The sequence below is a fragment of the Solea senegalensis genome, linkage group LG3 (assembly GCF_019176455.1).
Source record: "Solea senegalensis isolate Sse05_10M linkage group LG3, IFAPA_SoseM_1, whole genome shotgun sequence".
Taxonomy (NCBI): Eukaryota; Metazoa; Chordata; class Actinopteri; order Pleuronectiformes; family Soleidae; genus Solea; species Solea senegalensis.
In genome coordinates, this window is record NC_058023.1 from 24,105,610 (window position 1) to 24,118,715 (window position 13,106).

Genomic DNA, 13,106 nt, shown 5'->3' on the forward strand with positions numbered 1-13,106 from the left:
GCACTTATTTTTTTAACTTAAAATAAATTTTTTGTACAAAAAACAAACAATTACACAATTATACAAACATACTTGGATATTTTATACAAACACCTGTTAAATATTACGCACAGCACCTTTAACATGACTGATGTAATAAACTATCGCAGTTTACTCAAAGGTAACTAAGCTATATCAGAGCAATAGCCTAATAACTAGGCTATTGCTCTGATATAGCTTAGTTTCACTTTGCTGTTTGCTTATGACCCATGAAATCACGCACACTGAGTATTCATATACTTGTTCATGTTGTACTGCACAATGCTTGGGTACATTAAGTAAAACAAAATATACGTCAAATATTTCTGAAGAGACCGTTCCTCTGAGCTTATAGTACTATATATAGTTAATTCTCACTTCAACTGTTTTATCTGTGCCCAGTAGTGTTTTAGAGAAACCTGAAAAAAAAACACTAACTGTTGAGCCCTTTCATAGTTTCTGTCTTTGTACCTGAAAACAACAGCAGAGTAAGACCTCTGTATTACATTTTCTGAGTGTTGAACGAGCGCGCCGGTTGCCCCGCCAACATGACTCAGGAGGCGTGACCGTTATTCACACCCATCGCGAGAAGTTGAGGCGCGTACCCGAGTCCAGCTACACTGATTGGCTAGAGCAGTATGACGGCGCCGATTGCTTGGCGCTGATTGGCTGGAGTCAGCCAGATGCCAGAGAGCGCCAGAAAACAAGCTTGAGCGGGGGATACTGAGCTTTCCTCGGGACAGAACAGGGTCCATCTCTCACCGGACATTAGTGCTGAATGACTGGAGGCGCGAAGGGCTGCCCGCTTGATTCGGAAAAGGAAAATTATTTGCTATGTTGGTCTGGACTAGCTGTTGACGAGTGTGTTCCACTGGACAGAGCCACGCTGTAATATTTCATTCATCCAGCAGCAGAGGACGGTGAGGACTGATGTTTTCCCTCCAGTGGTTTCCTGCTAGCTTTAACACTTAGCTGTGATGTGTCTGGTCAGCTGAGCTGGCCATGTTAGCTAAGTAGCTAATTAAAAACGAGCATTAGCTATAAACGAGTCATCTACTGTAATGTATGTATGTGGTTTGTCATGACTGAGCCACAGCCAACGTGTTCGGTGGGAACAGTCTCTGTAAGTGTAGTGCTGTAGCAACGCTGACGCTACTTATTATTACAACGCATACTGTGTCATCGATTTCTGTATTAGTGTAACTCTGTAATACTTTATTCATGGGTGGGTTAATGGTGTTAACATTAAACTAAACTGTTAACATGGAAACTGGTTGTTCGCCAAGTTGCAGTTATTAGCTTGCTAAGAGCTAGTTAGCTGACTTTCTTTGCGCCAAATCGAGTCTGGCCTCTGGTCGGAGTTTTCGCCACAAGATGAAACTTCCTCCACTACACTGAAGCGTCTCTCTCTAAAAAAAGTGTTGCCATCATCTTCTAACTTTCAGTTTGTCTTTTATTTACCTTTTCACTCTTGCAGTTTTCACCCATGGAGGTTGAATGTCTCGCCTTGAAAGACCTTACAAATCCAAGGAAAAGTTTTACGGTGGGGGCAGAAGAGGAAGAGGAGGATGGTGGGCACACCGAACAAAAGGTACGGTGGTGTATGCTGCCTGGTCTGAGCTTTGCAACTGTAACTGAATGCATGTGAAGGAGATCTGCAGAAGGAATGGAGTGAGGGGCAAGTTCAGTGTAGAAGTGTGATGGCATCTCATGAAAGAAAAAAGTTAGAAGGGCTGGAAGAGAGGGGAGGAGGAATGGGGTGTTGGCTTTCAACTGCAGCATTTCCATGATAAAGTGATACAAAAAGTTTGTGGATTTGTAATAAAAAAGAGCGGATTAGACTTTGAACTGATCTCTAATTAATTCAGCAGCCTTATGTGTCTTGGTAAACATTGTGATGGAGATCTGTGGTCATACTGCAGCAGGTATGTCAACATGTAGGGCTGGACAATAATTTACTAATTTAATAACTTAATAGGTTTATATCACTATAAAAATCTCTTTCAAACATGTGCCGAAATGTAAATGTGTGTGTTGTCATTGTAAATGTTGTTTGTGAAATAACTAAATCTATTTATGCAGTGCACAAACATTACTTGAGATACAGCACATCACTGATCTTAAAGTAGAGAACGCATTCAAGAGCACAAACCCCCAAGGCAGATTCCCCACAGTGTCAGTGCACTTTAATTAAAATCTATTCCTTATTTGTTTGAGTTATGCTACTCAGACACAAATTCATGCAAAACATAATCTCCTCAGCAGAGGCAATTAACAGTTCTGATATTTAGTGATCTGATATCAACTGATGCAAATGTTTTTATCGTGATCAGCCTATTGACCATATTGTCCTACCATATCAATGCTTTGTCAAGTCCAGAAACTGGTTTTAAGCCCTCAAATTTTACACTTAGCATCTTTGTCATTCAACCACACAGGAAAACATCTGTGCAGAGCGGAGAAGATCCACGCCTCTGAAATCTGCAGAGTCCACTGCCCCTTCTTTGCTGATGAATAGAAAAGGTGCCAACACCGACCTGGCCCACATCACGCCTATCAAACACACAGTCCTGGCCGAGCCGTGGACACCCACAGCCAATCTGAAGATGCTGATCAGTGCAGCGAGTCCAGACATTAGAGACCGGGAGATGAAAAAGGTGCTGTTCAGACCCATAGAGAACGAGAAGGACAAGCCAGCGAGTCCAGATACAGTGATGGAGGATACAGAGGTGGACGACTCTTCTCATGTATGTAAAATCAACAGCAAGAGAAATCTATCATTAGAACCCACATTCAAAAATTATTCACAATTCAATGTCCTCAGTTATGACTGAGTTGTTATTATTATTATATAAGCAGTCAGTGGAGCCTGAATCACCCTGAGCCTTTGTGGTATACATGTATTTTCTTTTAGGCTGAATATCATTTTCAGGACTGAATTATTATTTGAAAACTGTGTCCTTGAAGATATTGCAGAGAAAGAATGTACGGGTCTGACCTGAAATGCGTCTCAATTGTTTGAATAATGTGATGTGGAGAGGGAGATGAAATGGAAAGAGGAATCCTTTATCAATGTGTTTATAACGATCTGTCCAGTTTGAAGCCGTGGATGAAGAGGATGAGGCAGAGAAAAAGCCAAGCAGGAAGCAAAAGAGTCTGGGTCTACTGTGCAAAAAGTTCCTGGCCCTCTACCCGGAGTACCCCGAACCGCACAGCCCCATCTGGATCTCACTGGACGAGGTGGCAACCAGCCTTGGTAAGAAGATTGACTATTATCAGACACAATTTATATCTACGCTGTTGGACAAGAATATGTGAAGTGTAATTTTCTGTCCCTGCCCTCATTATCAGGAGTGGAACGGAGGCGGATCTACGACATTGTCAATGTACTCGAGTCTCTGACAATTGTCGGTCGTATAGCCAAAAACAGCTACACCTGGTATGGACGTCAGCAGCTGGATGCCACGCTGGAGGATCTGCAGCGTAGAGGCCGGCAGCAGGGCTACCACCTCCAGATGGAGCTGACTGCCAAGGCACGGGGAGCCGGGCCTGGGCGCGAGGATGATGTAGGGGAGGGGGATGCTGGCAACGGTAATAAATAAATATATAACATTCAAGAGTTACGAATTTAAACAACACACAACTCAACGTCCTTCCCATTATTCACCATCGACTGCTTTAGTGGCATTTATGAAAAAGATAAAGGTGCATGATATGTTGCAATAAGGCAATATTGCAACAAGGCAATAAGTGTAGGTTTCATTTCAGCAAGTTAACCCTGCAGCTAAATGATCATTCAGTCATAAGCCTGCATTCATAAATGCAAGACTTTCTCACACACTCATTCATGTGTTATTGTTGTGAGGATGAATCTTGATTCTGATGGTTAATGGCACGCAACATAGGCTCATAGCTGTCAGCCTTTCACAAGAAGCACCTTTTAAACATCTTTAATCCAATCTTTGTATGTAAAAAAACAAACTACAATCAATAAAACTCCTAGTTTCGGACTTAATCACACAAACAAACACTTTATGTAATAATAATAATATTGAAATTTGTTTTTATATTCTTGAAAAAGGAATATCAACTAATATTACACATTAAGGTTGATGCATCTATACATATCTTGATATTTTCTTAACAGGTATGAGTTGAATGTGATTTATTACAAGTTATTTTTGACCATTGTGACCTCATGCACAGATGTCTTTGGCAGGAAACTAATTTACTCTGGCACTGTTTGTACCCATGTTATTTGCAGCTGGCGGCAACAGGAAAGACAAATCTCTGCGCATCATGAGTCAGAAGTTTGTCATGCTGTTCCTGGTGTCCAAATCTTTGACTGTTACTCTGGACGCTGCAGCAAAGATACTCATTGAGGAGAGTCAGGACTCATCAAGTCACAGCAAGTACAAAAGTAAGAATGCAATCACAAATGAGCTCAGTTTTGTCTTGGTAATGAGAGTTATCTAATATCTGTAATAAAAATCCTGTCTCCTCTGTTGTATTGTATTTATATTAAACATCCCTGTATCTTTAGCTAAGGTGCGGCGACTTTACGACATTGCCAACGTCCTGACCAGCCTGGGCCTTATAAAGAAGGTGCACGTCCGTGAGGAAAGAGGCAGGAAGCCAGCCTTCAAGTGGCTCGGCCCTGTAGAATTCAACAACTCTGGAAATGCCAGTAAGAAATAAACCTTTATGATATATTATATTCTTTGACAATTTCTGTTTCTGGTACACGACTGCATTTGTAATTTTTTCCCATGTGTGACTTCAATTTATAGGAAATACTTTGAATGTAGCAGCTGTTGCTCCTCCTAATGCTGAGCAGCCAATGACAGGCCAGAACCTCAGAAAAGCCAAGATGGCACGGCACGCCTCCTTCAATATCACGCCAACGTCTGTGGCTGTCCAACGGCAGGTCTACTCTGCCCCCAGCAGCCCAAGGCCAGAGCGAACTGGTAAGAGAGAGTTATCACGTCTGTGGTCACTTAAAACAGAAGTTTCTTAAACTGCATTCATACTTAAATTAGTGGGTATAGCCAGGATTTTTGAACCAGGGTGTACTCACTAAAAAGGCGTTTGACACCATTCCCATTGTCATGAACATACCGGAAACACACAATGGAGCTCATTCACAATGTCAATGTTTTGTATCTTGTTCAAACTCTACAGTGAGTGAATGATTTTAAGTCACAAATAAGATGAAAAAAACATTGGAGTGTTGTAAAAGGTTCACGAAAAACATTCATGGCTAATGGCTATGCTAACAGCTGAAAGATTAATGTAATGTCTTAGAGTTGTGCTAGAAATTGTACAAACATTTGCATCGTGTGTTCAACTGGGTCTTGCGTTCACACTGTTGCCAATAGCCGAAGTCTATAAAAACTTGCATGTATTGTCTAATCATTTGACCCGGGAGTGAATCCCAGTAAAATACCCACTGGTCCAGGATGAAATGGGTTTCCTGACCAGTGGGAATGGGGGTGTTACAGTTGAGCACTTGTATAGTCCTGTAAAATAAGTCACAATCTTTTCTTCACACCACAGGTTTTCCAAATCAGCCGGTCGATTATTCCCGGAAGACTACAAGCAACAACGCGGTGTGTCGACTGCAGTTCGGAAACAGCTCTGAGTGAGTTCACACAAACACACACACACACACACACACACACAAAACCATGACCTTCTCTTGGATCTCAAATGTACTGCCAGAAAATGTACTACACACAGTATTACTAAAATATGTCAAGAAAGACTATCATTATTATTAAGGGGAATTCACTAGCTGTGTGGAACAAGGGGAAATGGTACAATAGCTATTTGTGGAAATGGTTTCATCTTACGTTCAGCGCGAGGCAACACAATTACACACACATGGATAAACTCACTTTTCATTTTCACGTGAGGTGATGAATCTGTTGGGGGTGTCTTAAATCTCAGAACTCTTTTAGTATTATACACTTGTTTGCATTGGCTCATGGCCTTAGCCTTTGGCTCCCTGTGACAGGAACTGACTGCTGTGAAGTTGTCTGTATACGTTGGCCACCTCGGACACATGTTATTTCTATGGTTGGTCTTTTTGGATCCAAACCACAGTCGCCTCAAGGCTGTGTTCAGTTAAGTGTTTTTTTAGGGGAGGTAATAACAGGACACGCAAGTGTGTGTTGAAAGGGGATATTCTTTTACACATGAAGCTGGATAAAAATCCACCGGGGGCAGCGGTAACCCACAGGAGGAGGACAGTTTGAAATCTGCACATCAGCACAAGAGATCAGAGCGGGCTTTTAGTGCAACTGGTTACTCGTGATGAAAAAGTCTATAATGTCCTTGCTCTAACTCTGGCCTGGGAACAGAGTCATAGCTATAGTCCGAGCTGCTACATTTCCTTTACACTGCCACGAAATGCTGATATAGTCTATCAGAATTGTTCTCATGTGTATTGTTAAAAACATCACAGACAAACAACAGAGCCAGCAAGATTGAAAGATGAGCACAGCAGTAAAGCAAAACATCTATTCATTTTAAATGGTAAACACAAACTGAAACTAATTGGACATGAATATCACAAAACACAAATATTAAATCATTACTTTCCACAATGCACCGCATCCTCACTTTTCTATACTGATGCAAATATGACTTTAAAAAAAAAAAATCAATCATTACAATCAATACAGCCAGTCAAACCGTTTATATTTTTAATCCATGGGGTTGTGGCTGTTTTTCCTCATCCTCAAATTCAGATAAATTGTTGACACATAATCTGAACTCTATTCTTTCTTTCTAGCGCAGACCCTATTTGGTCAAAATGTCAACTGAGAAGTAATAAGTTAGAGCTTGAGGAACAGGGTTGCCAAATATGGCTATAATGATATAACATCCTTTACTGGGATCATGAAGCTTGTAATTTGTAGTCCAAGTCCAATGTTTTAGACCATAAACAATTAAAGATATGGCTAATTCCTTGTTGTTTTGTTTTTTTCAGTAATCAACCCAGTACAGCACAACAGACACACACCCACAGCAGCAGCAATGGCCAGCTACCTCCGTCCTCCACCCACACCACCCCACTGGCACCTTCCCTCCACCCAGAGTACCTCCTCACCTCTGCCTCCTCGCCGCACTGCCTGGCGTACCTGCCCAGCCTGTCTCAGCCCTCTGTGGTCATGCTTTACGGGTCGCTAGGCCAGTCTGACCAACTGCCTGAAGGTCAGAGGTCACCTAGGTTGGAGTCGGAGGAGGGAAGAAAGAGGAAAAGGGAAGAGAGGGAGGAGGAGGTGGTGAAAAAGAAGGGAATGCCAGGTTTAGAGGAATCTGACAGGGTGAGTTCTGTTGACATATTTAACAGTTTCTTAATTTCTTCAAAAATTCAGATTACTTTTGTGTCACATCTGCTAAAGTATACATTTATTAATGAGCCCAACTGATTAATAGGCCCACCTCTAACACGCAATGCCGACTATCTGAATATTGACCATTTTGGGACTGAGTCCATTTTTCATTTGTGACTTTTTGTTTGTTTGGCTGTTTAATTTATTCCCAGTCTTTGTTTTTCACCTTCTAGGCGAGAGTTGGACCTCCTAGGGAAGCAGAGGAAAGTTCACAGACTGATGCCACCAGGATTTCTATCAATCACCCCACAGATCTTGGTGGCAATAAGAGTAGCGAGCCCACCCAGCCGTCACACTACCTCTATGTACCTAACAATGCAGGTATGTACAGCTTCCTAAAAACACTACATGTCAAATTATACAGAACGTCCCAAATCAGTAATTGGCATCCAACATCAAGGGAGTCGATACTGTTAGAGTTTTATTTTAGTAATTTAACTAAAACTGAAAAAGTCTGAGTTGCATTAAAAAAAATAATGATAAACATGTTTTTTCCTCAAAGCCCTAAGAGTAACCTAAACAGTGTGATTTTTCAGTTTTCTTTTTTTCATGTAAAATAGAAAAGAGTGTAATCACTGATGTAATCATTGATATGTTCAAAATCTGATGTGTTCTATGGTTTACAAACACTATGCTTTGCTTTAGGAAGACAAGAACACGGCAACATTCTAAATAGACATTATGCAGACTCACCAAATAAGAATTAATGAAAGACGTGGCTTCACCTGGGATCTTCTCTGGGTGCTTGGCAAAAATCCACCGTGACATGATCGATACTCATCAATCTAATTAATGTCTCAACATCGGCAGTGACATCTTGTATCCACGAGTTAGGCTGGAAGTAAACGCTGACTCGGATGTTTTCAGATTTAAACAAAAGACTCGCTTCACAGGAGCCAAACACAGAACAGTTAATTAAGACACCTGTGTGCCGAGGGTGCACTTGATTTCCATGTCACTGTCTTAGAGTAGGTCAGGTGACTTTGACCACCAGTCAGGTTAATCACAATTTTCTTCCCGTTTTCTTCAGGTCTGAACAGCCTCAACTTCTTCCTCTCTGCTGGTCAACCACCAGCCAGTCTAGCACTTCCTTCCAGTGGCGTTCCCACTCTGGCGCTGCCGTACGTCCTGGTGCCCTCTTCTGCCCTTTCTCAGTACCCCCTGGTCACTAATGGTCTACAACAGCAAGGCTCAGACGCCCACACTAAACTCAGCTTCAGTCTGCCCACTGTGATGTCACCCGCCCACTTTACAGCCTATAGTCTGACGACAGCAGCAGCGCCGGACGTCAGCTGGTCGCCGGTTCCATCACCTTCCACCCCAGAACAGAGCAGACAGTACGGGTTGACTGCTGCCACTCCACATTCACCCCAAGTACCAAGGCAGACTGTTCGCACCAGCACACCAGAACAACTGGTAAGCATCTGTTGATTAAAAACTGACTTTCAATATGGTATTGAAACTTGATACCGATACCTGAATGGTATGAATGATGCCAATTTTATTTAATAGGTTATAACAAAAAATGGTAAAATTGTGTAGTTTGGTTGTTTTCGTCCAATTGAACACACCAGTTTTTGCTTTATTATTTTTTTGTGTTACTTGAGATTTTCCCCTCAAAATAGTCTATTTGACAAAAAAATATACCCATAATATAAATACATAACGTTTGCTCAAGAGCTTTTTTTAAACGGTGTCATCTGGGCGCTCTTGGAGGCACCACAAACACTTACCTGCTCTCCTCTCCTTACAATCTTTGGGCTGCTTTAAAAATAGTTAATAATTATTCTAATAATAAGTCTTTCTCAGACACAACTTCATTCATGATGACCAAAACTTCTATGTCAGTACCAAAACAGGTGCCACTTTAGAGATTTAATCTGGTAATCATCATCTGGTTTTCAGAGATTTGTGCAACTCTATACTCACATCACAGGGCCACATAGAGACAAACAACCACCCACTTTCATACTCATGGTCAATTTAGAGTGTCCAACTTATCCTCATATTGCATGTCATACCTTCATGAAATTCAATACAACTCCAGAGGGACCAGCCAGCATTTCATTACTGTGACGAACAATGTCAGGACATGATTCTCCAAACTCACGTCATTTTCCTCCTCCACAGACTCCACAAACGCCAAAGGATACCACAGCATCTGCGTCCAAATCTTTCTTCCAGACCCCGGGAACTCTGGGAAGTGCAGTCAGTGGTGTGCCAACATCTGGACGAAAAAGAGGCACTGCTCAGAGAAGACTGGATGTTGGCCACCCACCACCGACCAGCTAAATACGTGACGAGGTGGAATCAGTGCTGACACCCAGGTGTTTGTCCCAAAGGCATAAAAGAACAGTTTAATCCATTGGTGCTTTTTTTGTAAATGAATTAAGGGATTTATTCTGAAGTATATTTTAGAATAAGACAGTTTGACGAGACCTAAATGTCCCACATTTTGTTGTTGACTGTAAATTCTAACCAACTGTCGAGTGTCTCATTTAGAAAAGAAACTCTTACCACTGGTTGTTACGTTAACTGTTTAATACGTGTGCTGGAAGTTCTGTTGCTGGGCACTTGATTTCAGTGTAAGTGAAGCAGTATTGCCAATATAACAGTGCCCTCCTGTGGTGGGAGTCAGCCACTGCTGTATTTTTTTTTATTATTCCACATTTAATTTGCCCTCTTGGATGTGATCAAGCTACCTAATCCCCATCACTTGTGTATTATAGTCCAATTTTTATTTATATTTTAGCTAATATATGATGAATACAGGGACTGTAACTGAACATTTACACCCACCCCCCTTTTATCAGCACTAAATATTTGAATGTACATCTGATTTGAAAGTGATTGCCAGGCCCATCTGGTTTTGCCACATTTATCACGGTATAATAGGAAAATGTATTAGCTGCTTGTCAATCCTCTGTTGACACAGTCCAGATGTTACTGTGAGGAAAAAATCACTAAAGCCTTAAATGTTTACAGCCAGCAACAGAGTTCCTAGTCTTGTTGATGCACAGTGGCACTGGCAGATGCATTGATTTACATGTCGGGAAGAGAAAAACGCCAGTGCTGAGAATTTACAACCATTGTGCTTAATGGTTTTAATGCCAAATCCTTGAGCTCTCTTGCTGGCAGCTGACAGACAATGTGACAATGGGACGATGCTCTCAGGTACTTGAATACTTGTGACTTTACTAGAAGTAGATATCAAAGTACTGTAAAGATATTTTTAAATCTATAATTTATCCTACTAAAGTAAAGTGAGCTCATAGCATCTGTTGGGATTTTTTTCCCCCAAAGCAACATCACATCCATGCTGTCCAACACATTTGGGAAATTTCCAGTATGACCACAGTTGGCTGGTGTAGTTGGGGTTGAAGTGCCTTGCTTAAAGGCATCTTGCTGAGAGGTTATGCAGGGATTTGTATTGACAACCCTCTGGTAACACACCCACTGACTCACTTCCACTCAGTCTGTAAAGTAATGGTGCTTAGTGACGCCACACCAAAGGATACACAGATAATCCACCGTGACTAGTGGGATGTGTTGTCATTAATGTACAAATTTACATCTTTCTTTTTTTTTTTGCAATGTATTCATAGTGACATGTAATGTTTATTGTACTGAAAATAATGATAAATTGCACTGCTAGTTTTAATAGTTGTGTCTCTTGAACTGTGTAAAACCTGGTGCTGGTACCAAACTCCACCTCTTTTCTGTAGCTATATGGACCAACTCTGTTTTCTCCTGCAAGACCTGAAACACACTCGAAATAAATAAATAAATAAATAAACATGGTGCTGAAGCGTTCTGTGACGTCTGCTCTTTATTTTGAGAAAGTATTGCACATTTGATCAGTTTCAAAGTCATGAAACACGATTTGCTGTTTTGTTATTTTCATACTGTTTCACTATTTGACAGGATCATTGTATAACTTAATACTGTTTAATCTTACTAATGACTTACTGCTATTTTTAACTGGTAAAAAGAGGCTGTGGTGTCCACTGCACTCATAAAAGCCATTGCAGCATATTAACGGCATATCAAGAGCTCCTCTCCTGTGATTGTCATGTTAAGTCTCCTGGTAGCATGCTGAAAATGTCAGAATGAAAAACTTTCATGTGCTAAAGTGCTAAAAGATGAACACATGAATGAAATGATGGCACATATGAGTGGACATTGGCATCTGGTGTGCATGGTCCAATCTGCGCCTGGTTGCAGGTGATCATATTATTCCTCTGTGGTCTATAAGTGAACAATCTAATTTAGTATGTGAATAATTCATAAATCCTTATTGTCAAGGGTCATCATAACGGGTTTGATTTCACGATTTGTTTCTATTACAATAGCATGCAGTCAGACTGATGGTGAGCCATATGTTCGATTTACACTCGACACCAATCACTCAGTGGGGCCCAGCAGTCACCATAATATGTTTGGATGATACAGTTCATCTGTAACCCAGTTGCTGTTGCTGCAAAGGCTCAGTGTACGAGCTGGAACTGATGATGATCAGGATGAAGCATTACATTAAGCATAATAAGCATTATTGCAGATAATGTTTCACTGCTCAAATGGCAGAGGGTGGTTCAAAAACAAATGTGCCATAAAGTTAAAGTTATTTAAAGTGAGTGCAATTCCATTGGGGAATAACATTCATCAAGTGTGATCTGTGGGTCAGATCGGGCTAATTGAGTCGCTTTAAACACACACACGCGCACCATCTGTCAGAGGACATAAACATTTTTAATCAAGTCCCTTTATATCTGCACTAAAAGTGAGCCAAGGGAGCTGCCAATAGATGTGTTTGGCCTCTGCAAGGCATTTGTAACACTAATCCTCAGCAAATGGGACAATTAACATTTTATAGACGGATAGTTAAGCCAAGTATCTGCTGCTGTGACAAAAAAACACTCCAGTGACCACTGTGCAGAGTGATAAATATGAAGAGAAAAGGAAGAAAGAGTCACTCATGGTGTCCAGGTGGGATCTGGTGCATGTGCACGGCAAGTAGTTTTCATACTCAAGGCATTTGTATAGCCAATGCTGGATATGAATATAGGTCACTTCTTCTTCCGGATACTTTAAGTGCATCTTGCTATTACTATCTACATACTTTTACTTTGCAGATGGAGATTTACATGCAAGTCATGATAACTCTCTACATTATAGAAATCATGTAATTTTGTGTTGCCATTATCCTCTTGTTTTTTTTTATTGATTTTATTAATTGATTTAATGTTAAGGATTCATCATTGTATAGAAGTGCTCTGCTTTGCTCCTGTAGCAGCAGATATTGATAAGGTATTACAGCGAACCACAAGGTTTAAAAATATGAGGTTAGTATCAGTACTTGGTGGTCTGTGTATCTCAGTGCTGAATTTCTGGCTCTCGTATTTGTTGCAAAAAATATTCTCCTGCTTGCATTGCAAACATAACCCAGACAGCAGTGATTACATTGTGGGTCCAACAGGGGGCAGAATATTTACAAATTTGCACAATGAGATAGAGCATGAGTCACTTTGAAAATATTGAACTGATTTATACAACTGATATATACAATTTATTATATACATGTAACCAGTCTTGTATAAAGAAAATATGGGAATGTCTGCAGGTTTTAAAATAGCAAATTGGCAAATCTTTCAAAAAGAAACAGCTGTATTTAGTGTGACCATACACTTT

General features: G+C 40.8%; 1 protein-coding gene across 1 annotated transcript; it reads left to right on the plus strand.

Annotated features, from left to right (window-relative positions):
* The first annotated feature begins 725 nt into the window (after positions 1–725).
* Positions 726–11,226, plus strand: e2f7 (E2F transcription factor 7). Its single transcript, XM_044020222.1, has 13 exons — positions 726–938; positions 1,496–1,609; positions 2,457–2,765; positions 3,115–3,274; positions 3,370–3,609; positions 4,283–4,438; positions 4,562–4,705; positions 4,809–4,985; positions 5,575–5,659; positions 7,013–7,349; positions 7,592–7,739; positions 8,449–8,834; positions 9,549–11,226. Exons 2-13 carry the CDS (start codon positions 1,505–1,507, stop codon positions 9,708–9,710), a joined length of 2,409 nt encoding a protein of 802 aa, XP_043876157.1. The 5' UTR covers positions 726–938; positions 1,496–1,504; the 3' UTR covers positions 9,711–11,226.
* Positions 11,227–13,106: the final 1,880 nt, after the last annotated feature.

Excerpts from the sequence above, each read along its gene's own strand:
- e2f7 (XM_044020222.1), top strand. The coding sequence starts at position 1,505 with ATGGAGGTTGAATGTCTCGCCTTGAAAGACCTTACAAATCCAAGGAAA. Across the intron at positions 7,350-7,591 it reads GTTTAGAGGAATCTGACAGG|GCGAGAGTTGGACCTCCTAG; the intron begins GTGAGTTCTGTT and ends TTCACCTTCTAG. Across the intron at positions 8,835-9,548 it reads CCAGCACACCAGAACAACTG|ACTCCACAAACGCCAAAGGA; the intron begins GTAAGCATCTGT and ends CCTCCTCCACAG.